The following is a 26398-nucleotide window of genomic DNA, read 5'->3' on the forward strand; positions in this document are numbered from 1 at the left end:
AACTTATTGGATTAACGTCAAAAATAACACTTTACAGATCAGCTAGTTTTCTTTGGTATCGAATAATGTAGGTAGTATAGTTTGATTTTAGTAGGTATATAATACGAGCTTTTGTAAAGGAGGTATTTACAATGTTTATATTCATTACAATCGGATTTAAATCTTGCATATTTAATACGAAAATGTCTTCATAAATAACACTTAATCTATCTTTAATTAAATAATTAAGTTGTAATAGTAAACGAAAGCGGAACTTCATCCTTCCAATTTCACATTGAAAAGACCAAGCGAATTGAAAAGAACAAGAAAACTGAATGTTAAAAACATCGGTAGCATTCAAACATAAGTAACTCACTTTAAAGCTAGCGGGAAATACAATATCCGTAAATAACGAATCGCTGTAGTTATAAATTCGCAGACCCGCCGCGCCGCGGGTGTTCCGCCGTCTGCTATTGGAGACTCCAATATAAATAATTTTCTATTTGTGTTTTATTCGCGACTTCTATTAAAGTACCTCTTTTCAAAGATAAGTGGGTGAAACGGGAATCGTTATGAAAAATATACGGCGTATTGAATAGACTGTAATTTATGATCTGTTTTAGATGAAAGCTTGACGCAAATAATATATTTGTATGAAGCCAGTTTGGAATAAATTGATGGTCTTGTCGCTTGATGTAGAATGAGGTTTATTGAACGATTCCAAATCTAGCTTTTATGAATAATAGTGGATGTAAAAATTCGTGAATGGACAATTAATAAATTAATGATAAATAAGGATAAATTTTTATAGAGTAATTTTATAATATGACATTACACTTAAAACGTAATTCATACATTGCAACGAATAAAATATTCCAGCCCAATATAAATAAAATTTACTAAAAAAACTTACTTGATTCTCGCAACAATAGGGTTGTCAGCAACACTGATGTCTTCGTCCACAGTGACGGTGTACGTTTTTTCACTAAACTGCGGATAGTTGTCATTGTCATCTAAAATATTCACGTGGATTGTGGCGCTGAAATAAAAGTTAAATTATAATGGGAATTGTAATAATAAAATTTAACATTTTTTCCAACTAAGTATTGAAATAAATATAAAAGGAAAATGCTCTACAATGGTTATATACGATAGCTTTTCATCGTATTTCATGCAATTCCGTGAAAATTCGACTTTGAAATCTAATCTCTATCACTAAACGTAAAATCCCTATATTTTATTAAAACATGTTGCAATAAATAAATAAATTGTTATAATAAAACATAACGACAAGGGAGTGAACCCAAAATACTGGCAGAGTTAGCAGAAAGCTTTGCCAACGCGTTGACCGAAATATTTGCTAGTTCTTAGTTTTATGGAATATCGTTTAAAACAAATTGTCTATTTCCATTTTTTGTTGTTTGTTAGAACAATAAGTCTGTTAACTTTATTAATTGTTTCTAACAAGTTCTGAGTTCGATTCCCAGTGGAGATAATATGAAAAAGTATCAATCCATTAGGTCAAATCAGGTTAACATCGATTAACCATTATCATAGATGATGTGATATTGATCCGTGCAATTTAGCGTCCTCAAGAGATTCACATACATTTACAAAATTATATTATTAATTCGGAAAAACATATCAAAATTTCTTTTTAATCTTTCACTTTTCTTACCTGCTAGATAACCTATCAGCCACCGGGCTAGCCTGGTCCGTGGCTTTAACCACCACCGTATATCTAGACACTTTCTCTCTATCCAAAGATGCTCTCGTAAGTAAGGCGCCACTTCGACCATCTACACGGAATATGTCTTGAGCGTCTATTTCTTTTATATCTATGGAATCATTGTCTTCGGGGTTCAAAATGTCGGCCGTTACGGAATCTATTGAATACTCCACCTGTGAAAATTTCTTTCATTTTAGTTTGTTTCAAGAATACGAATAACACCTAACACTATACTTAAGATGCTTTAAGAATAGTCGTACAGAGTTAAAATTATCATAGTAGGCATCTATTAGATAATGTAATAATTTAAATAATGTTATGAAATATTTTATTTTTAAAATTTCAATAATTTTTCCACTTCATTGAATTCCAAAAATACTCAGATTCAAGTTATTTAAAAATTGTTAATACATATAGATAAAGTAAATCAGAACCAGGATTAAATAATAATATTTATTTTATGGCAACGCAAAGGGTTATTTTAGTTAATTGAAAAACATGAATTTTCGTGAATATATTTGTACAAACAAAATTACTCTTTATATTATGGATGCATTTACCAGTAAAATATATGAAAATTGTTTTGTTAATTAATTGCACACTAATTGTAAGTGGAATTTTATTGTTAATTTTATCAAATTGAACTGCAATGGGATTAATTTATGGAACCAATTTTAAAAATTTAGATTCATTTATTTATTTTACCGTTATCATTTTTATATGTAACTAGCTGTGCCCCGCGGTTTTACCCGCATTGCTCTGCTTCTTTTGGTCTTCACCGGATTAAATATATCCTCGATAAATGGGCTATCTAAAACCGAAAGCATTTTTCAAATCGGACCAGTAGTTCCTGAGATTAGCGCGTTCAAACAAACAAGCTCTTCAGCTTTAGAATAATAGTATAGATTAAAGTTAATTTTTGTGTAACTATTTATTTATATTATTACCTCTGAGTTTTTGCCGATATCTTGGTCGGTAGCTTTCAAGGTAAGAACAGTAGTTCCAGGACTGGCTCCTTCTCTCACTGAAGCTTCATATTGCTGCATTTCAAACACTGGCGAGTGGTCGTTGCAATCCAATACGTTAATCTGGGTGGAAGGAATTTTTATGGATAAAAAAATATATATATAACATATATCTAAATTTAAAACAAGGCGTATTAACGTACTTATAGAAGATTGAATATACAGAAAAAATATATGCACTGCAAAATAATGATACCTCAGTATCATTATTTTGCAGTTGCATAGTTATATTACAATTGGAAACTTGATATAAACCTTTTCCGATTAAACATTTGTACGTTTGTAGATACGTCACTTAGAATACATTTCTATTTTTGCAAAGTTATTAATTTATACAAATAAACTAAAGCTAACATCGCAAATAGCTTAGGCAAATATCTTCTTTTAATTTTCTAAAGATGTTAAAAACTAGTATAACCTAAAACTAACCTGTAAAGTGGTAGTACCACTCCTCGGTGGGAACGTATCGTCCTGCGCCACCACTCTAAAGTAGTGCACATCTAGCCTCTCCCTATCCAGCCTGGCTTGCGTGGTGACCACCCCAGTTCGGGTGTCCACTGCGAACATACCAGCTGAACGGGAATCCAGCAGGCTTGACATGGAGTACGTGACTGGACTGTTTTCTGGGTCGCTGTTAATGATAGATAGAAATAGAAGTCATAGTAGTATTAACGTATTTGGTGTCAAAATAAATTCATGGCTATTTATATTCGATCATAAATATAGAGCGTTAAATTGTGTCATCTAAAATCTATACACACACTCAAAACGGAGAGTGGTGTTTGTATTTTCGGTATTTTTTTTTGTTATACATTCTTACATACGTGGCTATACTCTGTATTGTTCCTTTATGGAAGTGTATTTTAGAATATTTGATTTTGATCAAATCACTTTTCGACTTCTTTACGATTAATTTATATTTTTTTATAAAATTAAAATAAAATAGAGTTTAATATCAGTAAAGAAAGGAAAATAAATAAAAGTTGGTTATAAGTAGTATGTTTTGGTATGCATTTGAAAAATCTATCTTTTGTGTTGTCTCAAAAGAGCTACAAAGATATAGGTATTGTATGTAAATTGCGTTGTTACACAGGTATTCGCGAGTCAGCAATAGAAAATAACGACGACATGGAAAGCACCTATCATGGAAAATGCTACATAAAAGTTCAGTAACTATTTGTGAGCCAAAAATTCGAATCCCTAACCCTTTCGCTTTCAATAATCCCAGACCGATCCCCAATTATTTAGAGATTGGCAACACATACCCTATTCATTTTGCTTTTTTTTTCTGAAAATGTATACTACCATTTTAACATAATAAAATTACGTGTTTTTTATTACCTACACATAAATAGATAGGAATCAGATCATCATTTATTAAATGTTTTGTTTACAATTTATAAACTAATTATAATAAATTACACAATATAAACTAGAATTGATAGAGCAATATAAAAACAAGCGGAACATTTATCTGTAAGTGTAGTTTGTGTGCACTGCGTTTAAAATTCGGTTCCGCTGAACTTTTATTTGTACGAAAAATACAGATAGCCGGCGGTTTTGAAATTTTAATCGTTCTGCTTTTCTTTTAGTCCTTTAGTACTGGAATCAGTAGTAAAATAATAATTTCTCGTAATCATTACACACATCTGAAGCTGTCATGGGCTTTAAATTACATTGAGATTACAGGTATTAAGTTGATATTACCACACTCGTTTCTAATTACATGTGCAACGGTATAATCTTTATACCGTAAAATCCAGTAGTGAAATTGAGGAAATGAAACAAATTGCTCGATCTTTGTCTATTATATACGGTCATTAGTTGCCATTACTTAGTACTAAGTATTTTATAAGTACGTAATAAACTTAGCATTTTATGTACATTGATTTGAAATATTCTGAGTCAATTATTATTTTTACCACAAAAGTAATAGTTTTAATTGACAGCGCTGATTTTATAGTTTTTTAGCGCAATTATTTTTATTGAACAGGCGAAAATTCTATCCAATTATAATAATAAAATTATAGTTATTCTTTTCATTCAGCAGGCAAAAATTCTATGCAATTAAAATAATAAAATTACTACTAGTTCTCTCCACATCTTTACAAAACATTACGCTTTATAATATACTTTCCCTTTCAAATAAAACTAGACCATGAATATTAGAATAAGCAAATGAGCTGTTTATCCGCCAGTCATCGCACAAAAGAGCGCGTCACCGTTGTAAATTGAGATATTTCAGCTTTACACGTCTCTATTGTCCGCGGTTGATATTATTTCCGGAACGCATAAAATAGATGACTTCATAAAAGCCCAACGAGCCAGCTTAAAGTCAATTAAAGCGGCAGATGGTTTACGATCAGAAGGTGCTATTTCCATGGCATTCATGACTCAGTGGATAGCACAATGGTGTCTGTCTGCTGTTGGTTAATTTGTCACTTAAATGCATGAGACAATTGCCGAGCATATTAATAGCCTAAAACATTTATAGACCACCAACGTATTCGCTATATCTGTCAAGGTATATCGATCAATGCAACTTGTGATGTATTTCTGAACAGGTTTAATATCTATTTATACTAGAAATGAAATTGAAAAAAACTTACCGTGCTCTGACAGTTGTAACAATAACACCAGGTGGTTGTTCTTCAGCCACTGATGCTACATATAAAGCCTGCTCGAAGTATGGAGATTGATTCCTCAACTCCCTTTTCACTCTCCTCGCTATATCTGTATCATTTAGCTCCTGGTGGTGATACACAATTTTCAGTCGATGGTCAGAGTCAATAATATTTGTCCGATCACAATTGAACGTAAATAGTACAGAGACTTTCCACATAGGTTCTTGGATACACACATCATTACTTGCAACCAAATCTCCTTGGCTACTCTCTATAACAAATCTTGGATCACTAACATCTAAAAATTGCACTTTACACATTTTTTGAACCGTCCGTGGCAAAAACGCCGTCAAGGAATTCACAAACTGTGACTTTTTCAAGCATATCCCTTGCCATCTATCCGTGGTCGGTATCGAGAAGCTCGCATACGTCTCTGATATCCACTGCTTAGCCTCCGCAATCTTAATATCTACAGACATGTCAAAGGGAACTAATAGAGATCGTTTTCTCCTACTTCTATTTCTAGCAACGTAATCTTCAAACATATTGCTAGACCAGGGATCGGCGGTGGACAGAACACTAATTTGACTAGAGCCCAATTCATTTTCTTCTAATAATCTCCAGTCTATACTCTCGTGATATATTACTTCTCTTTTATCTCTAATGTGCTCGTCTTCATACTGCATAGCAGAGTCATCCTGATCGTAGACTCGATCGAAATCAATGTCATACAAGTCAGCGCGTCTCCTGCTGCAGTCGTCGCCTACTATTAAGATTCTAATTGGCAAGCTATAGTAGTCTATATCTCTTATGCGTTCGGAGGTAGAGTCGACGTAGAATGTGAAGAGGTTGGGGTAAAGTACTCCGTCACATCTTAACCGCTTGCGAAGGGTAACGAGTCCAGTTGTCCGGTTGACTCGCAGGATGTGATGGACGAAGTTAGCGGTGCGGTGGACATCGATGGTGTATGTTCGTTCGGAGCCAAGTTTATAGACTGCGGCATCTATGACGGTGTGGCCTGGTGGAGCTGTATCGGGAACTAGGATGAGGTAGGCGCGGGCGGCTGACAGCAGCAACGCCGTCAACACCGCGTGCGCCCACCGCGTCATTGCTGGGCTTGTTCACCTGCAACACCTGCGCCTCGTTCTTCGTATGTGGTGGCCCATCTGCAACGAACAAAAAGATTACGTTAAATTTTTTGTAGTTTAAACCACTTAAATTCTTTTGATCATACATAGATAATATAATAATTCTGTAAGATACAACTTTCTGAAAATAATGAAATTAATATATTTTCATTCAAAGTGCGATTTGAGTCTAATGGTTATGATGTTTATATTTGAGCAATAGCTTATGGTTGTTAGGAGAACGATGGCAAATCTCGGCAAAATTCGAAACTTAATCCCGTATAAGCTGCAAAATAAGCAGTAATAACAATTTTACGTATAATAAGTCGTCTTATCGCATTAAATCCTAGGATTAGCGCGCCAAAACATAATCTCGTGTTAAATTCATAGCGGGTGATAATTACCGTTGGTAGCGTATGGTGGAATTTTGGCAGGAACCATGTGTTTACGCTCGGTAAATAAGCTCCCATCGAGTGATAAATGATTCAACATCAACAAATCATAGATGCGTATTTAAGGTTGCTATTTCTAATAGTTTGGTATAGTTCAATGTGAATATAGAGCGAAAATATCCTCAATCGATAACCATTGGGCAATTGTTTTAGGGTAATTAAAGTGTAATTATAACACGAAATTTTATATATTTAAAAGACACATGAAACTTCACAGTTTTTTTATTGTGAAATATATTTTTTATATATGTATTACAATTTAAAATTGCCATTTGCCAATAACTTATGTTGGAAACAAATTTGTAAATGTCCCTTAAATATACGCAATTCATGCACATACAATTTTTATGACACTCAAAAATTCGCAACACTCCAACTCAGATCACAAGCGAAAAACACGTTCGAAAAGGGATTTTTTCCATTACAAAATTGGCATCACCATAGCCCCTAACACTAATGGTGCTATCTATTAAACGTGTCAGGAATTGCCGATTCGATTGCTATCTACGCCATTGCCCGGTCATTTGACATTTATTTATACGACGGATATAAAGATACGAAATCCTAAATGATCGACGGTTTTCATAGATAGTATGAAAGTGGCGAACGTTTTTTGTGGTCGTGAGAACTATCTCAAGAGAGTTTATTTATGAATCCTATCAATTTTTGTCTTAAAAGTTATTAGTCACTTATGGCTTAAGACTCTTAAAGCTCTATTTCTTATATTTCTTAAAATCTTACATTTTAATTGATGCATTTAAAAACCCCATTTCCTTTTGCGACGGGTGTTTTAAAGAAAAGTAAACAAGCAACTATAAAGTAAGTAAGAAACTATTTTCTTCTTTGTACTTTGTTAAACGGAGATTATTATCTTGTATCTACATTTAAATATTGCAGCTACAATTAAAATTTAAAACATTACGACACAAAGGAAGTTTAAATTAAAAATTGTATAGAGATATTAAATAACGGTATGTTTTTTTTAATAACGTAGAATTCCTATGTAACTAGAAAATCATTTTAATTTAAAACATTTTAATAACTATTATTTTTGTATGTGTGTGTTTTTTTTCAGATTACAAATAATTAGTTAGCTATTGAATATGATGAAAAATGTGAGGCGAAGAAACTTATCAACTGAAACTAAATTATAAAGATTGAAATTATCATCTGATTTACATTATTAAACGATTTGGTTAGATATTATATATAATTTCTCACCTGAATAATGTTCTTTTCATGATATTTAATAATAAACGAATACCACAGATTTCAATAATGTAAAACACATGAAAATAAAATATATTAAAACGTCAGAGATTATTTTTACAAAAATAATTAATAAAATAAACTAAATACAATTTCTTCAAAACATTTCAGCTCATTTCAGGTATTGAAAATTTAAATGTATTGTTCATTTTCCCGCCTATACAATATAGACCGGGAGATACTGACACAAAATTTCGAGTCATTTGTAACAAGGATGGCGGTTCTACAGGGGTCTTAGTACGCAATGACAAAAAGAAAAATGATGGTGTGAACGCTGGTACCGGCGTCTTAGTCGCGTGGGCGTTTGTCGAACTCGTCGGAAAAATAGCGAAAGTCAAACGATTTGTAACACAAAAATTTTAGAATTTACCGATAGCCCATAAAAAAGTAGTTGGCGGTAGTGTCATGCCATACTTTTCCGGTGTGACTTACAGCCCGCCATACCGACGCGAATGTGTTGATTTAAATAAAACCATTCATCATCATCATTCAACCATTTGTACCAGGCTAACTTTTGCACAGGTAACTATCGTCGTGCAGCCATTTACAAAAATCGCCATGCCATACTTTTCGGACGATTCCAAATGGTCGCCATACCGCCGAAAATCTGCAAAAAATTTTTATTTCGCCAAACTTTTTGTACCAGTATTGCATTTGGATTTTTGGAGAGTATTTGATAAAATGTGACCATTATTATATTTGCCATACTTCTAGTAGGGGGAAAAAGTGCTGTCATACTTGAAAAATTAATTTAGTATTAATTTATATAAGTGAGGATTTCCAACACTTAGATCTTTGAAATTTTGTATTTATATTTGTTGATCCTCAAACTTACAGGAAAAATAAGTGCCATACTGTTACAAATCGTTTGACTTTCGCTATTTTCCGACGAGTTCGACTAACGCCCACGCGACTAAGCCGCCGGTACCAGCGTTCACGCCATCGTTTTTCTTTTTGTCATTGCGAACTAAGACCCCTGTAGAACCGCCATCCTGTTACAAATGACTCGAAATTTTGTGTCAGTATCTCCCGGTCTAATAGGCACAGATATAAAAAATGGCTCGACGTATAATTTATATACCACTTAAACAAAGAGGTTGTAACACTATCAGAATTCCAATACCATATTTCAGTACAACAACAACGCATAAATAAAAATTTACGCATACGTATTCGTATTCCTCTTAAAATAATACATTTTAATGCCCCGTTTTGCACAAAGTCGTTTGCTTTCGATTTTAAGACAGACAGCATGCCTGAAGTTATCGTATTATTGAGCTTTCTAAATGTAGTAGTCCTTAATATGAGAGATATAAAGGGCTACTACATTTAAAAATCATATTTGAATATATTGAGTAAGTAAATAAGTATAAGTAACTATATTTTTTTGTGTAGTTATTTCCCAAGTCAAGATTGTATTTTACATACTTATAAAAATTCCTAACACGCGCATCTTACGCTCCGTATGTGGTCACATTTGTAAAATTTGCGACTTGGTGTGAGCCCTTGATGAATAGGGACCCTGGCGGCCCGAAACTATGATCATTTATCTTTCTACGTGATTTACTGCTTTACAGCTATACACTTTCCTTGATTTCATTTAACCTGTGTGCGCAGTAAGTTTAAATTCATCGTATTTCAATACTCGGATGCTAGTGGTGATTAATAAAGTTGGAAGCCAATAAATATAAGTTCGATTTTGTTCAGTGAAATTTAATAACATCTGTATCGCTAACTAATTACTATGTGTGATTAAGAGTTGCTTTACAAAAACTTCAATTGAAATGTTACCGGTTATATGATTCATACGAATAAAATAACGTTAAATTATGATAAATAATTCGACTTATTATAACTTTATTGACGTGTAACATTTTATTGCTAATTTATAAGAATTTATATCGATATTTTGACAAATTTATGAACATGAAAGTTAACGACATCGTTCGCGGTATTAAATTGTAATCCGACAGCTTATTAGTCACGAAGATATAATAAGTAGAGTTTATAACTTCATAAATAATAATACTCCTTGTTTAACACATTCATGTCATATTTACTCACATACACAGCTCGCATATATGTATGCAGATAAGTTTAAAATTTCTGTACTAAACTGAACTAATGTTTAAAAAAAATACTTCGATAATGGAAGTAACGAGGTTTTTTGTACTATTTTCTATATTAAAAGGGATTGAGTTAATGATTAAGCTTATTAGTTACATATAATTAAAATCGTATTAGTTTAGTTGTTTGTTGCAGTCTACAGACGCATGGAGAATACTTTTCAAAACACAAAGATGATACGAAGTGAAATTCTTGCTAGATTATATTATAGTAATTAATCAAAAATTCTTAAAATTCATTTAATTTCAATAACATGTAATTCTGCTTTCATTCTACTGTAGTTACTATTTCTTTTTCATAAAAATTACGAAAATACAATGTTTTAGTTTCCTCAAGCATCATTTCCGAGAAAGCTGTAGGTACCTACGTAGAGTTTACTTTGTAATAATATATTTTATCAGAGCTTTCGATGCACGAAATATTGTGACGTCGTAAAGCTCTGTCTCGTATTTCGTATCTAGAAAACTGGCTAGTTCGTATCGAATATTAATATTTGTAGAAATGTATGAGTAAATATGGAATATCACTCGTATTTACTTGCTACAAGTATATTTTATTACTTCTAAATTACAACATAAGGCTCTCTGAGGTTGCTGCGAAAAGCAAACATTACTAATTTCATAAAAGAGAAAGTTTACATGGACATGAATAATGTATTTGATGGACGTACCTACTCAAAGGACTAAAATTGCATATACTTTTACATTTACAGAAATTATGTTTGCAGTACGGTACTTAATAATATAGACAATTAGGTATGATAATAAAATAGTATGATGTATATCTATACTAATAATATAAAGCTGAAGAGTTTGTTTGTTTGTTTGTTTGAACGCGCTAATCTCAGGAACTACTGGTCCGATTTGAAAAATTCTTTCGGTGTTAGATTAGCCCATTTATCGAGGAATGCTATAGACTATATATCATCACGCTAAGACGAACAGGAGCCGAGCAATGTGGGTAAAACCGCAGGGCACAGTTAGTGATTTATAACTAAACAATGAAATCTATCTCGTCACGTACAATAATATCATATTTCATATTCTGAAACTTATTATACCTACCTGTGTTATTATTTGGTATTTAGGTTCATCATCGTCGATCATTAATAACTAGTATTTCTATCTGAAAGTAACAAAGCATATTCTAAGTGGTCTTTATGTACGCTATAATTTATAGTCTATACGATACATAATATCTTATTATTAATATAATGTAAAGTGCGTGAGCTTTATGTTAGGAAAAAGAGAATACATATGAGAGTTTTAACTCGATCTTGTTTAAAGTATTGAACTATTTTTTTATTAACCTTGGCACTTGTACCTCGTATACCAGAATAACATCTCAAGTTTATAAATGCTACCTTTTTTGTCCGTTACATAATATCGGTTTTAGGGCAATAACTCCACTGTCCAAGCGAACGAAGCCGCGGGCGGTCATATTATAATTTATAAATTACGCCAAAATGGAAGTCGCGGGTAAGACCTTGTCTATATATCATAAATAATGTTACAAGTATTACTTCTTTAAAACGTAATGTATTCGTATTAAACATAGGTATGCAGTACTAGTTTTAATATGTTCCAAACACACATTTACAAAATGTACACGCTCTGAATATTTAGTTCGTCAACAACATTAAAACACAATACTGCGTCAGGTGTTAAGAAACTATTTCCTTTTTAAACAGTTTACGAACAAACGGAGTGTTCAAACTGTGAAACATTGAGTTAGTGCAATGTTTGTGAAGTCATTGAACTTGGGAATACTGTAGAAGGCTTTATTCTTTATTGAATGATTTACGCCTCACACTGTTCCTATCTGTGTCTAGAGACTTGGGAAGTTTTTCTTGAAGAGTTTTTTGTGTTTATTTACGGCATTTTCTTTATAGTATTGACCAAGATTGACAGAAGTACTCACTTAGAATTATTAAATGTAGTTTCTAGCATTGTTAAATGTAGTTTTTAGCATTCAACTAATAATCATATTTTTTACGAGATTCAGAATAACTGCATAAATTTAACAAACAGCTCATAAAATTTAATAAATATTTTGCATGTATTCGATATTAATAAAGTTATTCAACGAGAAATCTGGTTCCAATTAAGCGCCAATAATGTGTAGACTAATTAATCAAACATGAACAAATTTAGAATACCTACCTCAAGCAATTAGCTCATAATAACGCGGGCTGTAAGATTTAATATAGCTATCATGTTACATGTAATATGATTATAGCTGCAACAAAGTGATATTATGTTTTAATTTATAGAGAGTGAAGAATTTTAGTACTGATAGAAGGTAAATTTAAAATTCCTAACTGTGTAAGCAGACGAAAAAAAGGAAAAAAATTGAAGTCTGGAGAATGTGTAGTATTAAAACATTATTAAGGAACAATAAAAATCTTTCCTACATATTATCGAAAAATTACTAAATATGTTTTTACTGTTAAGATTACCTTGATCAGGATAATGTTAAATGTTATTAAATATTGCATATTCATCGACCATGATAAAAATCTGATATTTGGCGTGTGAAAATTACGATCTTAATTTACGTTTACATACAATGGAGGGTAATAAAAGCGTGTTAACAGGGAATGTTTGATCCATTAAAGTCATCAGGCTTCAGTACATGAATTTATAAAGTATTGCCGTATCGACCGCTAGAGGTCGCCGTCCTATGATTGCCATGTAACACTCGATATAGGGAATTTTATAATATGTTCTGTTCTAGAAACCGTACTGCGTTTTAATCATTGAATATTTTAAACTAGGTTAAACTGTAACTGGTAATTTTGTAAGTTTACAGCAATTTTGTTGCGCCAAGGAATATGGAATATTTTATAGTTTTGCATGTTTAAATTTTACCTATAATTGGTAGTTGTTATTAACACTACCGTATTACATTTTGTACAACACAAATGATATATAAATATATCAGAGTTAACAAAGCCACTTTATGTGAACAAAAACAATCTTATTCAAACACGAAAAACAAATAATCACGTAATTCGTCTTCCAACCACCAAGCTCATTTACTTTTTATGTCCATATCATTTTCAACCACTTCACGGTGAATCAAAATCTGACCAGAAACAAAAATAAAACCTCTAATCATTGTACTAAGGAGACGAATGCGGTGTAATATCAAAGACAAATACAGCCGTGGCTATGATGTATTGCTTTGTTCAATGCTGGTCAATGCATTATACAATTTGGAGTTATACGTTGAAGAAACTATTTTAACACGCTTTATGCACCTGTATGTTTGTGTGTATGCATTTACCCGATTCTCACTTTTCAAGAATCGGTGACAATACAATAGGTAATTTCATATTATTGCATGATTTTTATTGATATATTTTATTTTATTTCCGTTTAATAGAGTTCATAATTTGTAACTTAACAAGGTACACAGCAAATAATAGAATTAAACAGACAGAAATTAAATTATGAATAATTTCACTTTGAAAACATGAAAAAGCTTAACTATTAACTATCAAAGTACCAACAACACTTGCTATAACAACCATCTGCATATCAACCATATCATGCTACTATTCATTTAGATATCTATGTATATACTATTCATAAGTGTAAATGCTACAAGTTTTGGATAAAAACAGCCGGCAAAGGGAGAAAAGAGCGTAACTGAGAGCTTCGTTATCTAGACGCAGACGGCGCACGTGTGAATGGCTATTTGACGTGTCTGATACACTAACTAGGCTAAGAGATGACGAACTATAAATTACAAACATAAAACAGTATTTTGTAAGGAATTCAATGAGAGTATTTGGTTTGGTCATTTTATTTATGTTTTTAATGTATTCCGTTTTGTTAGAATTTTATGTTTTTCTTTTAAGTTTTTTTAAGTTATAATTTTCAAATAATGGTAAGTATTTAGTATTATAAGCTGGTATTTGTAGAAAGTGGTCATGAAATGTCATTGAAAATTAAAAACCATACAAAGGTAAGGTAAGATATATATAGCTACTTCCTATTTACTTACTTAACGTTACATACAAACACCATTATATTGAAACATTTTGTACACGACGAATACAGTGAAACTCCATATTATACTTTTCGTAGAAAATTCTTTACATTTTATCTTCTCAATGAATATCTGGAAACATGTCTCGAAAGACATCAATGAACGTATGTTGTTGTATTGTAAATCATTTCTTTCTTCGCGTCACTTTAAGTACACTTTACCGTTTTAAGACTGTGGAGCGTAGATTATTCTGAACTTATATTAATGTTTAAAAATGTTCATTCTTTAAATTTTAATTTATTAATATCATTGACAAGCCACGCTTAAACAACAGTAGTTACATTATTTTTAGAAATAGCAAATAAATAAGACTTCTCCACAAAGCAAATGATTGATAATCTTCATATTTCTCTCTACAGTTTTCTTCATAAAAATATTTCATCTTACACACTTTAAACATCGCAATTCCACAAATAGACTGGGGTAGAAGCCTTTGAAAATAATGAAAAGACAAAAAAAATCGCAGTCGGATGAAACCCATTAGAAAAGGAGGGGAATATGATAAAAATGTAAGGAAAAATAAATTACGGTCAATCCGAGTTCGGGAAGCGGGAGGGGGGAGCTTTTAAGAGAAAAAAATGTTTTCTCTCGATTTCCGACAAAACTACAAGTCCTATAGAAAAAAGTTCAATGGCAAAGTTGTAGGTAATTAAAAGTTCTACAACTTTTGTATTCACAATTTTTTCACATAACCTAAAAATTTAGGTGAAAAATTCAAAAAACCAAGTTTTTGGTCTTTTATTTCTATCTACTTCAAAATTTAATTTTTTTTCTACGAAATTTGGTGGAAACTTACTTTATTATGTCCCAAATACACTGTAATTTATTTGATTGAAAATATTTATTTTTTCGCCTTATTTTGAATTAATACCAAAAAAACAACCTAATTTTCAATCGAAAAGTCACCCGTCAAAATATCAGCTTTTTTCAAAGACTTGGGGTGCCTTTTATTCATTGAAATCTCTACTTTCATATGGTGTAAAAAAAATAAACACCACCATAGTAAATGTTCTCAGGAAATGCATACAAACAGTCTGAAAATTAGCTTTTACTAAATCAGGCACACTTCTTGAACTCTATATCTTCTCTTGTATCGGCTTTTCGGTAATATTTCAAAAGAAAAATAATTATCTGTTCTAAGTTTAATATTTTACAGCATATTCAAAAGCAAAATGATGTCGATAAAAACATTTCAGGTAGTTCGAGAAGTGTGCCTGATTTAGTAAAAGCTAATTTTCAGACTGTTTGTATGCATTTCCTGAGAACATTTACTATGGTGGTGTTTATTTTTTTTACACCATATGAAAGTAGATATTTCAATGAATAAAAGGCACCCCAAGTTTTTGAAAAAAGCTGATATTTTGACGGGTGACTTTTCCATTGAAAATTAGGTTGTTTTTTTGGTATTAATTCAAAATAAGGCGAAAAAATAAATATTTTCAATCAAATAAATTACAGTGTATTTGGGACATAATAAAGTAAGTTTCCACCAAATTTCGTAGAAAAAAAATAAATTTTGAAGTAGATAGAAATAAAAGACCAAAAACTTGGTTTTTTGAATTTTTCACCTAAATTTTTAGGTTATGTGAAAAAATTGTGAATACAAAAGTTGTAGAACTTTTAATTACCTACAACTTTGCCATTGAACTTTTTTCTATAGGACTTGTAGTTTTGTCGGAAATCGAGAGAAACCATTTTTTTCTCTTAAAAGCTCCCCCTTCCCGCTTCCCGAACTCGGATTGACCGTAATTTATTTTTCCTTACATTTTCATCGTATTCCCCTCCTTTTCTAATGGGTTTCATCCGACTGCGATTTTTTTTTGTTTCAAAAATTATCTACTCTAGTGTAAAAGAAGACTTAAGATTAAACAATTTTATTTAGCAACTCTGAGCTTTAAGTATTACCTCCTTAATTAAGAGGGAAGTTGAGTGGTCTGGAACTCACAATGCCAGCTATCCTCTCGGTTTCGAAGGGCGTTTATTGTTCTCGAATCGTTTTTCGTAAACTCATGTGGAAATTCTGGAAACTTCGGTTTAATAAGGCTTTAAGTTAAATTTGAACGGCTTACCCGTTTTAATTAGGAAGATTAAGAAACGGTTTCAGTACTTTCTGGTAATGTTTCAGAGAGCTTATTTAATACTTTTCCGGACAGATTAAATAAATATAAAATATGTGATATATTTTAAATACCAGGAAGGTGCGTATTGATAATATTCTAGAGCTCTTCACTATTTACCCAATTATATCTATTGTTAAGAGCTCTGTGCCGATTCCTAGTAAAGTAAACATATTTAATTTTTGAGATTATTTTTCTAATAAAGTTTCCAATATTCGTTGTACCCTTTAAGACAATCATTTGGGTCACCAAACATTGAACCCCATGATCTATAAAATGATATTGCTTTAAAAAGTAATGTAGGCAATATTAAATCACACTTTTTATGAATATGAATACTTTTAACGAGCATGATCATTTGGAACGTGAATGGTTATAACAGTAATACTCTGTACATAATATGTAGTTATAAACTCATTACTGCATAAGCATGGCGAAAAGATCACTTTGTGGCAATAAAAAGACGATCTTAAGACGATATAATAATATGGTAACATCAAGATCTTCGATGTAGGTATTATGTTTTATAGAGTATTTCTGAATACTTCGATATTATATTTACTATCTGTTATTAGCTAACCGCATTTTAATTAATTTTATCTGAACAAAATTAAGGTGACCATAGTTTTCAATCGAAAGGTATGTATAAATTTTCTTGTTTCTTCTCGTCAATCCAATCAATCAGAAAATTGAAGACATAACACTTCACAATTAAACAAAATCTCAGAATTCTGTGATATGAAGTAAAATAAAAATGGCTATAATTAAGCAAATATAAGACATTGATCACCTGTACATAATACCGATCAAAAACTTCCAGATACAGGGAATTAGAAAAGAAAGGTCGGAAATATTTAAAGGGATATATTTTCTGAATAAAACGCTGTAAGATACCGAAGGAACCATTACTGGGGTTACGTTTGAAAAGGAAGTGAAGACCCCATCCATTCACCTCGCCGCAGAGCGTTATATCGTCGATTCAATACAATCCTTTGTGCCGACGGAAAATAATGGTGCACCTTCCAACAAATATATCAAGATTCTTTTAGGTGTGGGCTTTAATAGGATTATCTTTTCCGCTATATTCACTCTGATGTTTCACGTCTGTAATACTGAAAACCATGTATGTAGTAAGTTCATTTTTGAAAGCATTTATTTTTGTAAATAATCTAAGGAATTAAATAATTAAATAATCTAAGGATTGGAACTCTCTACCGAATACAGTTTTTCCACATTCTTACAATCTATCCAAATTTAAAGCAAATGTGAATAGGTACCTTCTAGGTAAACATCTTCCAACTTAGCACGCGTTGTCACTTACCATCAGCGAAGCGAAGCTTAGAAACAGCGGCCAAATGTTTACCTATTCACGAATAAAAAAAAATAAAAATAAAGATACACTTTACTAGATATCATCGCAGTTAATACCGAGAAAGCTGGGAAATCCGGGAATGAACCGCGTAATATGACACATCCGTAACCAATACCAATACAATTTTATATCAATTCCTCTCTCTTTTATTACCATTCTCATTCCTCCATTTCATCAATTAAATGAAATGATTCTATTTCAGGGAGTTTAACTTTGAAAACCGACCAAAATATTTAACAAAGTCTCATTCAAAGCGATTCCGTTGAAGCTTTGTGCGAAGGCCTATTCACTGTATTGTCTGCTTTGGAATCAGAGTAATTTCTGTTACAACCAGTTTCAGTGAGCTTCGAGATAATGGAACTAAAGTATAGATTGTGGAGGAAATTTTCAGTTGCGGACGGTTCAACTTAGAGTGGTCTATTGATAGCCCGGATACTTCGTTTGGGTTGTTATGGAACAAAGTTTATAGAACGTTTATTTATATCTACAAATTGTAAGTTTTATAGAAGAAAGGACTTAAGGATGTATGTGATTTTTAACAATAGTTAAAGCTTTAATATAATTTAATTACAAGCACTCGCTTCACAACATATTTATTAAATCAACTTAATATACGTTAACGTTATAATATCATCGTTTTCTATGAGTAATAAGAGTATACTTACTGACTTCGTGCAAATCTAAACATTGTGTATTTTGTTTTTTATATGATATACGTAAAATATTTAATACCTACTTAGACCAATAAAATACAATACAATACAACCATATTAAATCATCAAAGTGCCATAGTATCCTTTATAAAAATCCTCTTCTCCTTAGTACTTTTATTAAATAAAAATAATAATAGGACATAAAGTAGGAAGTATGGAGAAACCCAGGAAATTAATAAAGCTCATCAAATTAGCTGCGCGTAGGCGCCCCTATGTAGGCTAATAATCTAAATCTAAATCTAAATCTAATAACATCCCACAGGCACTTTGTCTAAAAGCCACCTGTAATTGATACAATTTTGTATCAAGACGAAGAATTTTCTGTATACCTTTATAAAATGTTTTGAAGTAGAAACTTGTGGCTCGAAATATGTAACTTTCCAAGCAAATTTATATATTTTGATATTGTAAAGTGTAAAGATACTTATTAGGTATGTTTTTTGTAATATAGGTTTTTGCAAATGACAGATCCTGTGTTAAAGCAAGATAATCTTGTAAAAAAATTAATCAGTGAAATGAATTGCTAATGCTAATACATGGGATACTTGACTATGCTCTTAATAATCTTAATTATATATTTGACATGAGTTGAGGGTTCGCTTTCGCACTCCACGGTACCCCGTTTGAATTCTGATCCTTAAGATGGATATATCCATGCCAAATCTTATTAAAATAAATTGAACGGTAAACCTGTTTAGCGTAACAGACAGTTAGATTTTCATATTTATAATATGTATTTCTATGGGCTCTATCAACATGCGTCGAAATTTCAATGAATAGACAATTTGAATAAAATTAAATTAGCATAACAAAACTATCTAAATGTACTGTTTATTTACGTTAAACAAATACCGTATGTTTTACTAAAGACCTTGCCAAACACAAACAATATTCATAATGAGATTCATTATAGTGACGTCATAACTAGATTCATTCGTCATTTTGGCCTTTTGTGGTTTTGTCCTATTCAAATGCACTCACAGCCTGGCCTCATTAAAACAATTGTTTTAAGCTTTGGTACGAACTGCAGTCCTTAGTTTGTGTAAAGCACCTTTCTTTTATGATAAAAGCGTTGGTATGATACCCATATGGAATGTTCTAGATAAAAAATAATCATGAAAATTTTGTAGAGCAAACATACGATAATATGAATAACATACATTTTTAATGAATACTAAATCTATTACTTTTGTAATGTGGTCACTTTTTTGTGTTATAAAACCACGTATAAGTTTAATTAAATAGGTATTGTAATGTTATCTTTTAACCTTAATTACTATTCATATTCATCGCTATTTTAAATAATTACTCAGTTTGGGCTCCTGTCTCCCACTTCAGTAATGTGTAATATAAGTTTAGTATTATGTATTTTGTATTAATTGATTGTGGGAGGAAATTTTATTTTTATTTGAATTTGAATCTACGTACTTCTTGTAAAATATACGCATACACTCATTAAAACAAATCTTCAGAACGCGGATAGCCCTCAATAAAATACAGGAATCTCAACGATGTCTTAAGAAAAGCAACATAGCAAAGTCTTTCATACCCCAAGGAGTGCGGAACCCTCTTCAGCCACGTTTCACGTATCGATGGTACTCAGGGAGTCAAGTGTAGCTCAACCCCCACTCAACAAGATATACATTTACTTAGCAAGGGTACAGGTGTACAGGCATTTGGCCCAAATCTCCAAATGGTGTATAATTTATGTAAAACGATAGGAATAACTCTAATTTATTACGCGATACTTATGAATTTATATTGTATTATGTTTGATATTGTTGTGGCGTTAGCATTAATAATGTATGAGTCATTATATTTCTCTTTCATTAATGTATATTATATGATTCTTATATATCTCCCTTCTAATCTCTTAGTACGGTACGTAAAATTGTATTATTTGTTTGCCAACCATTCATAAACAAAATTCATTTTGGGACAGATCGATACGCTATCATCGTACGATATAAAATACCAGGTAAAATAAATAAAATGAAACTTACGTAGCTATACATATATTTTGTAAACCCATAAAAAGTGCTTACCAAAACATTCATGTCGTTGTATGGCTTCTAAAAGATGATCCTTACTATAAGAAACGTAATAGTGTTAACCTCATTTTTAGTTCGGTAATATTACCCTAATGGAGGTCTTATCGAAACTGGGAAACTTATTCATGAGCTTTATAGAATTTTGTGGGCTTTCGCTTTATATTAAAAATGTATATAGCACTAAACAGAGAATTGATTTTGTAATACATATTCATTGTACCATTTGAAATATAAAGGAGACCAAAGAAAGATAAAATTTAACAAAATTTTTATGGTATACCTGTCTTCATTTCGGCGTTATATGAGACTAATTAATATTTTTGTTAACTCATCGCTTTAGCAAGAAAAGCAGATTCAACAGTATCCGAAAATTCCAACGAAGATTAATAGCTAAAGCGTAATTTTGAATTGAAACAGGCGCTAATTTGTAGCCGTGTGCAAGCGTATTTAACCTAATTAGTTAAAATTATGCATGGCGCTGGTAATGCGAATAATACCATTTCATTCATGTGTTTATTCACGTCAAGCTTGGATATTAATTAAAGATGTAAACACTGCGGTTTTTAATTTTATAAACTTTTGAATGGATAAATCTGTAACATATTTAAATGTTCATAGGAAGTGAATGCGAACGTACGGGCATAGAACATTTTATGAATAGTTTTGGCCTATATAATATATATTTTGATCCAATAACTAAAAAGATGAAATATGACTAGAGTCTCTATCGCATTATAAGAGAACTCTAAAATTAAATGAAAGAAATTATTAATTGTCTCATATTTTAGTTAAAACGAACAAAAGCAGTTCTTTCGTATCATCATTATTTTAGGTTTAAGTTCACTCCTTACTATTTAAAAAACGGCCCCAAAAACTTCTAAGGACCCAGAGTAAAACTTTATTGCTTATAACTAAGTACCGCTTATGAACGTGATTCATTACTTTAATAACAAAAAAATATAACAAATTGCGTAAAATATGATCGTTACATAGAGCTGAACAGTGTCCATTTTCTACAAGGGCTTGACAGATTGCCCCAGTATAATCCCACGGCAGTACACTGAGGTCATAGACAAGGGGATTTATTGCCGAGGCGATGCGTAATAAAAAATATACCCTTTTTAATAAATCTAGAATAAACATGAAAATTGGATCGTCCTTTTTTCATTGGGTGAAATTGGTAAACGAAATTGAACAGAATACTAGCTGAAGTAGAATGTTTTTATTAGGAATAATAATAAAAATAGGGGTTTCATTTATTGTCTCACGACTCTACAAATCAAATAAAACTCATTTAATTACAATAACCATTAACAAAACACACATAAAAGAGGTGTAGAAGGCATAGAGAGGTAAAAAACTTTATAATTAAAGACTGTATCAAAGTTGAGCCGAAATGTGTAAAAGTTTGGCTTCATGACGTCTCGTCATTACAGGGCAGACACAGCTTCTCGCTTACAAAGTTCGCGCAATTTCAAATTCACTGTGCTATGTGTGAATCGGCAATTACATTACAAACGAAACAAAGTTAAAATTGGATAGGACGGAATGGGATTAAATCTGGGGACACGCTGGTCGCTGCGTGAGGCGAGTTGTAGGATTCGATTAGTATTAGCTATAGTTATACGGGGAGTAAATATCTATGGAATTATTAAAATGTCAATTGTAATGATTTAAAGTCGAAAATAACTCATGTGTATTTTCCATTCTACATGAAATTAGTATCACATTTAGATACGAATATTTTTTAGTACCTACTTACAATTTACATACCTAATTAATTTAATCAATGTATCTGTATCTTTAATTTTTAATATTTTCTTAGAATAATTTATCCGTAGGTACCTTATTTACTTAAAATTATAAGTATGCATCGAGATTAATGATTACATATAATTCTCTTCTTCATGTAGCTGTATTTACAGAACAACTAGCAAAGGAAATGTTTGATCTGAAATAATTTTCCATATAAAGTATCTTGCAATCAGTTGAACAGCATTATTAAATGCACACAGGTTTAATTAAATGTAAGAGGAACGAAAAATTATATCAACTCGACGAGAGTATTTTACGGTTGACTGACCACACTTAAACGAATTAGTTAGAACTTTTCAAATTTTCATTCAATTGAAAATTTTATTTTAAAACTTTTCTACCGAAGTGGGCGAGAGAGCTTTAAACGAAATGGGTATTTATGGGGATATATCTATAAATGTTAAACATCAAATGGCAATGAATGTTTACTGTTTATAAATAGTTTTACGAAAATTGTTCGACTGGAAGAAATGAGTGAGTCAACCCTCAAACACAATAACTTTGATGGGGATACAGTATAAGTTGCGAAAATCACATAATGATATTTTAATTGCTGTTTCGTCCAAATAGACAAACTTATTTTATTTATTTATTAATACTTTATTGCTCTTAGATTTATTACAATAATACTTAACCTAAAAAATATATTTAAACAACAAACTTATATCTTCTAAAATAACGCACCTCAAATATTTTGAGGTGCGTTATTTTAGTTATTTTATAACTACGTCAGTAATTCAGTATGTAACAATTTCACATTGCATTTCCATTTTTGATTTACGTATCACGATTTTCCCTGATATGATAATACATTACAAATATTTTGAATTACGTTTAAAAATGTTCACAAGATATGAATGAAAACCTTCCTAAGAGGATTAATACATATCCGGAACCGCACATAAAATGAAATGAAGTCTGCATCATTCAAAGCCGCAAAGGGTTCATAACGAAAGCCTATCAAATCCCTGAGGGAGATATTAGCTCCACCACTTTGTAAGATGCATGTTCAACTTTATTAAAATTGTCTCAAAAAATACCAGCACGCGACCGATTTTGGGATTCCAAATTGAATTGTAAGTGAATGTGATAAGGTTTTAAATAGATTGGGCAGATTTTGAATTCGGTAAGCAATTTCCGTTAATACAAGACTTGAAACCGGTCCCTGTCGTATTCGTCTGCACGCACCTCTCCCAAGTCCCACACGTATGATACCTTTCTTATGCGGCGACTTCCGATCGTTTACAGGATTCCTAACATATTCGACGTTCATACAGAATATTGCTCTTACGTAGGTAGAAGTAGGTAGTATAAATTGCATTTTATGTACGACAAATCAGAACCAAGAAATATAGTTTTACACTTTCTATAAGTAGACTATATTGTTATAACATTTTTATAGGTATGTTACGGTTAAGTTGACTCTATAATAATAGTGCATACATACCAGTTAACTAACTTCAAAATATTGATTTAAATATTAAATTTGACGAACTTTTCTTCATCCATTTTTCTTCATACCAATACATAAAAGTTAACTATGAGTTCTTATCAGGAAATATCACGCTATACTGTACTCAGTACCTACTGTCTTTCTTATTAAAAATTTTCCGTATTATATCGTTAAAACAGCGTTATAACAATAACATCTGCACATTCCTACAATACTCAACACTATGAATTCTAGAAACTAATATGATGCCCAGGAGAGTCATCAAAACTTCATTAGTACTGAGAATGCAAAGGCCTTTCTTACTATTGTCCGTACAATATGCAGAGTAGGTATGTGTATAATGATGATAGAATCTCTCGATACAAATAATGTTCAACATAGGAATATTTTATAAGGTTTTTTGACGTGACAACGTCTTATAATTCGATAGAGCCGGCTGCACGCACGAAAAAACATGACTCATGCGGCGTTACCTCGCTCTGAGGCGTTCCATGTTAGGCTTGAAGTGCAAGCGAGAGCGCGGAACGAGCGACAAAGAAGCACACGGACGTGGTCACGTTCAACTATCGTCAGTACCGACTTTACAGACAACCAATTTTTTTATTACTGAACTTTTACCACAGAATACATACCTAATAGTAGCTAAACGCTACAGAACAGACACTCTCCGCCTCCCGCCAAAATTAAAGACTTACCTCACCCCGCACGATCAGTCTAAAAATGGTCCATATTTTTCTACAGGGACGATACGCAACGAAGATTGACAACATTAATCAAATTGACTTAAAGTAATTTTATTATTTTAGATTTGTGATTATCGTTTTTCGTAGAAAATGGTGCTGTTTACGGATGTATTTCATCAGAAAAACGCGAATTTTTTTACGCTAGTCAAAAATGTGCCAACCATAAAGCGTTAACACACACATTTGCAGTCTCTGCAGTGTGACTGTCAAAACGATAATTTTGTATGGAGTGTCCGGGGTGTGCTTTTACCTTAAAAGTCGATATCTTTTTTTGACATTTGTTTCGTAAAAAAAACAGTATTTCGACACAAATACAGTTAGTCCATAACTAAGCAAAGCTAGAACTTACACAAACTCAAACTTAGCACATAAATCCATCTCCTTTCCGCACTAATCGCTCATCTTTCAAAGCGAGTCATGTAACATCCATCCTTTACAACAACATGACAGTAAGTTATAAGCCATACAAGTCTATTGGAAATCAAACACTTCCAATGAATTTACCGTAGATTAGTTCAGAGATAATTTGAAACAATTTGCAGTTCTTGCGTGTGCGGAATCTCACGTATATGGGCTCGACCGGTCCTTTTTTTCTAAACATTTCTTCAACATGTTATTGCAAGCCGGTTTTATTCTGGATTCTCTACAGTCTACTGGATTACGCTTGTGTATATCAATAGTTATATCTCGTGTAGCTATGAAGACAGTTTGTGCATATATTTTGTGGGTTAATAGTTCTTCTTTTTATTAAACAAAACGAAAACTTAAAACAGAGAAGATAGAATAAATTATATTCATCATACTCAATGCATCCGTATTGAGATAGTTGTAAAAGTTTACATACTGTTTTAATTTCTTCATAAAATACTAAATTGCTGTAAATGATCGTTTCAACAAATTGATATTATTCCTAACAAATTAAACCTTTGATATTGTATAAGACAAATCTTTTATTATTATTTTTATGTTAATATTTTCAATTGAATGTTAACTTTTGCCAGATAATTTAGTCCATTTCTAAATTCACCTCCCGCAAGAATAACAAATCGCGGATAATGGAAACTTCGGGTTAATCAAGTATCTCATCAATGAACAAATTCCGTGGGAATCACGGGAATATTGTTTTTTAATTGCCTTAGTGATTAGTATGGTTTGGTCTAATTCAAATCACTACATAGTATAAAAAATTTGCTTTCTCTGTCCCCTATGTCTTGGTATGCTTAAATCTTTAAAACTACGCAACGGATTTTGATGCGGTTTTTTAATAGATAGAGTGATTCAAGAGGATGGTTTTAGTATATAATTTATTAGGTTTTAGACAAAGCGGACGAAGCCACGGGCGATAAGCTAGTATATAATATATAACAAATTAACATAAACTTCCTTTAAATCCTATGTTTAATTTACGAATATTGCTATAATGTGCCCTTTTATGAATAACCTACTGTTTAGATGCGATAAGTAAATTTAAACAGCAATTTAGTTAAACATGCCCATTAATAACATAAGTAAGTCTATTAATTGTCTTTGTGAACATCTTAGCAAGGGTTGGATCGGGTTATACAGGATGTAGAGTCGACCGCATGCGTACCATTCAGTTTTTAACGTGATATCTTGCTTTTCTTGCTCAGTTAGATTCCTTTGAGTGTAATATAATATCAGTGTATTTTTGTAATCAATAGAATTTACAACGAAACATTCTATATTCAAAAATTCAACTTCTTTATTAAAAAAGCCACAGACTTC

The 26398-nt window shown here is 31.8% G+C and overlaps 1 protein-coding gene across 7 annotated transcripts in view; it reads right to left on the minus strand.

The window, feature by feature from the left end:
• stan (Protocadherin-like wing polarity protein stan) overlaps positions 1-26398 on the minus strand; it is a 145231-nt gene that overhangs the window by 31077 nt on the left and 87756 nt on the right. For all 7 annotated transcript variants that reach the window (XM_089700548.1, XM_089700549.1, XM_089700546.1 and 4 more), the window contains exons 3-7: positions 5343-6523; positions 3163-3364; positions 2656-2796; positions 1658-1881; positions 893-1018 (exon numbers count right to left, since the gene is read on the minus strand). In XM_089700548.1, the coding sequence (XP_089556674.1) occupies positions 893-1018; positions 1658-1881; positions 2656-2796; positions 3163-3364; positions 5343-6466 (1817 nt within the window). In that variant the 5' untranslated portion in view covers positions 6467-6523. The remainder of the gene's footprint in view (positions 1-892; positions 1019-1657; positions 1882-2655; positions 2797-3162; positions 3365-5342; positions 6524-26398) is intronic.

Source organism: Colias philodice, chromosome 11 (assembly GCF_061535455.1).
Source record: "Colias philodice isolate Cphi_HAF_F1 chromosome 11, ilColPhil1 Martin Lab GWU primary, whole genome shotgun sequence".
In the NCBI taxonomy this organism is placed as follows: Eukaryota; Metazoa; Arthropoda; class Insecta; order Lepidoptera; family Pieridae; genus Colias; species Colias philodice.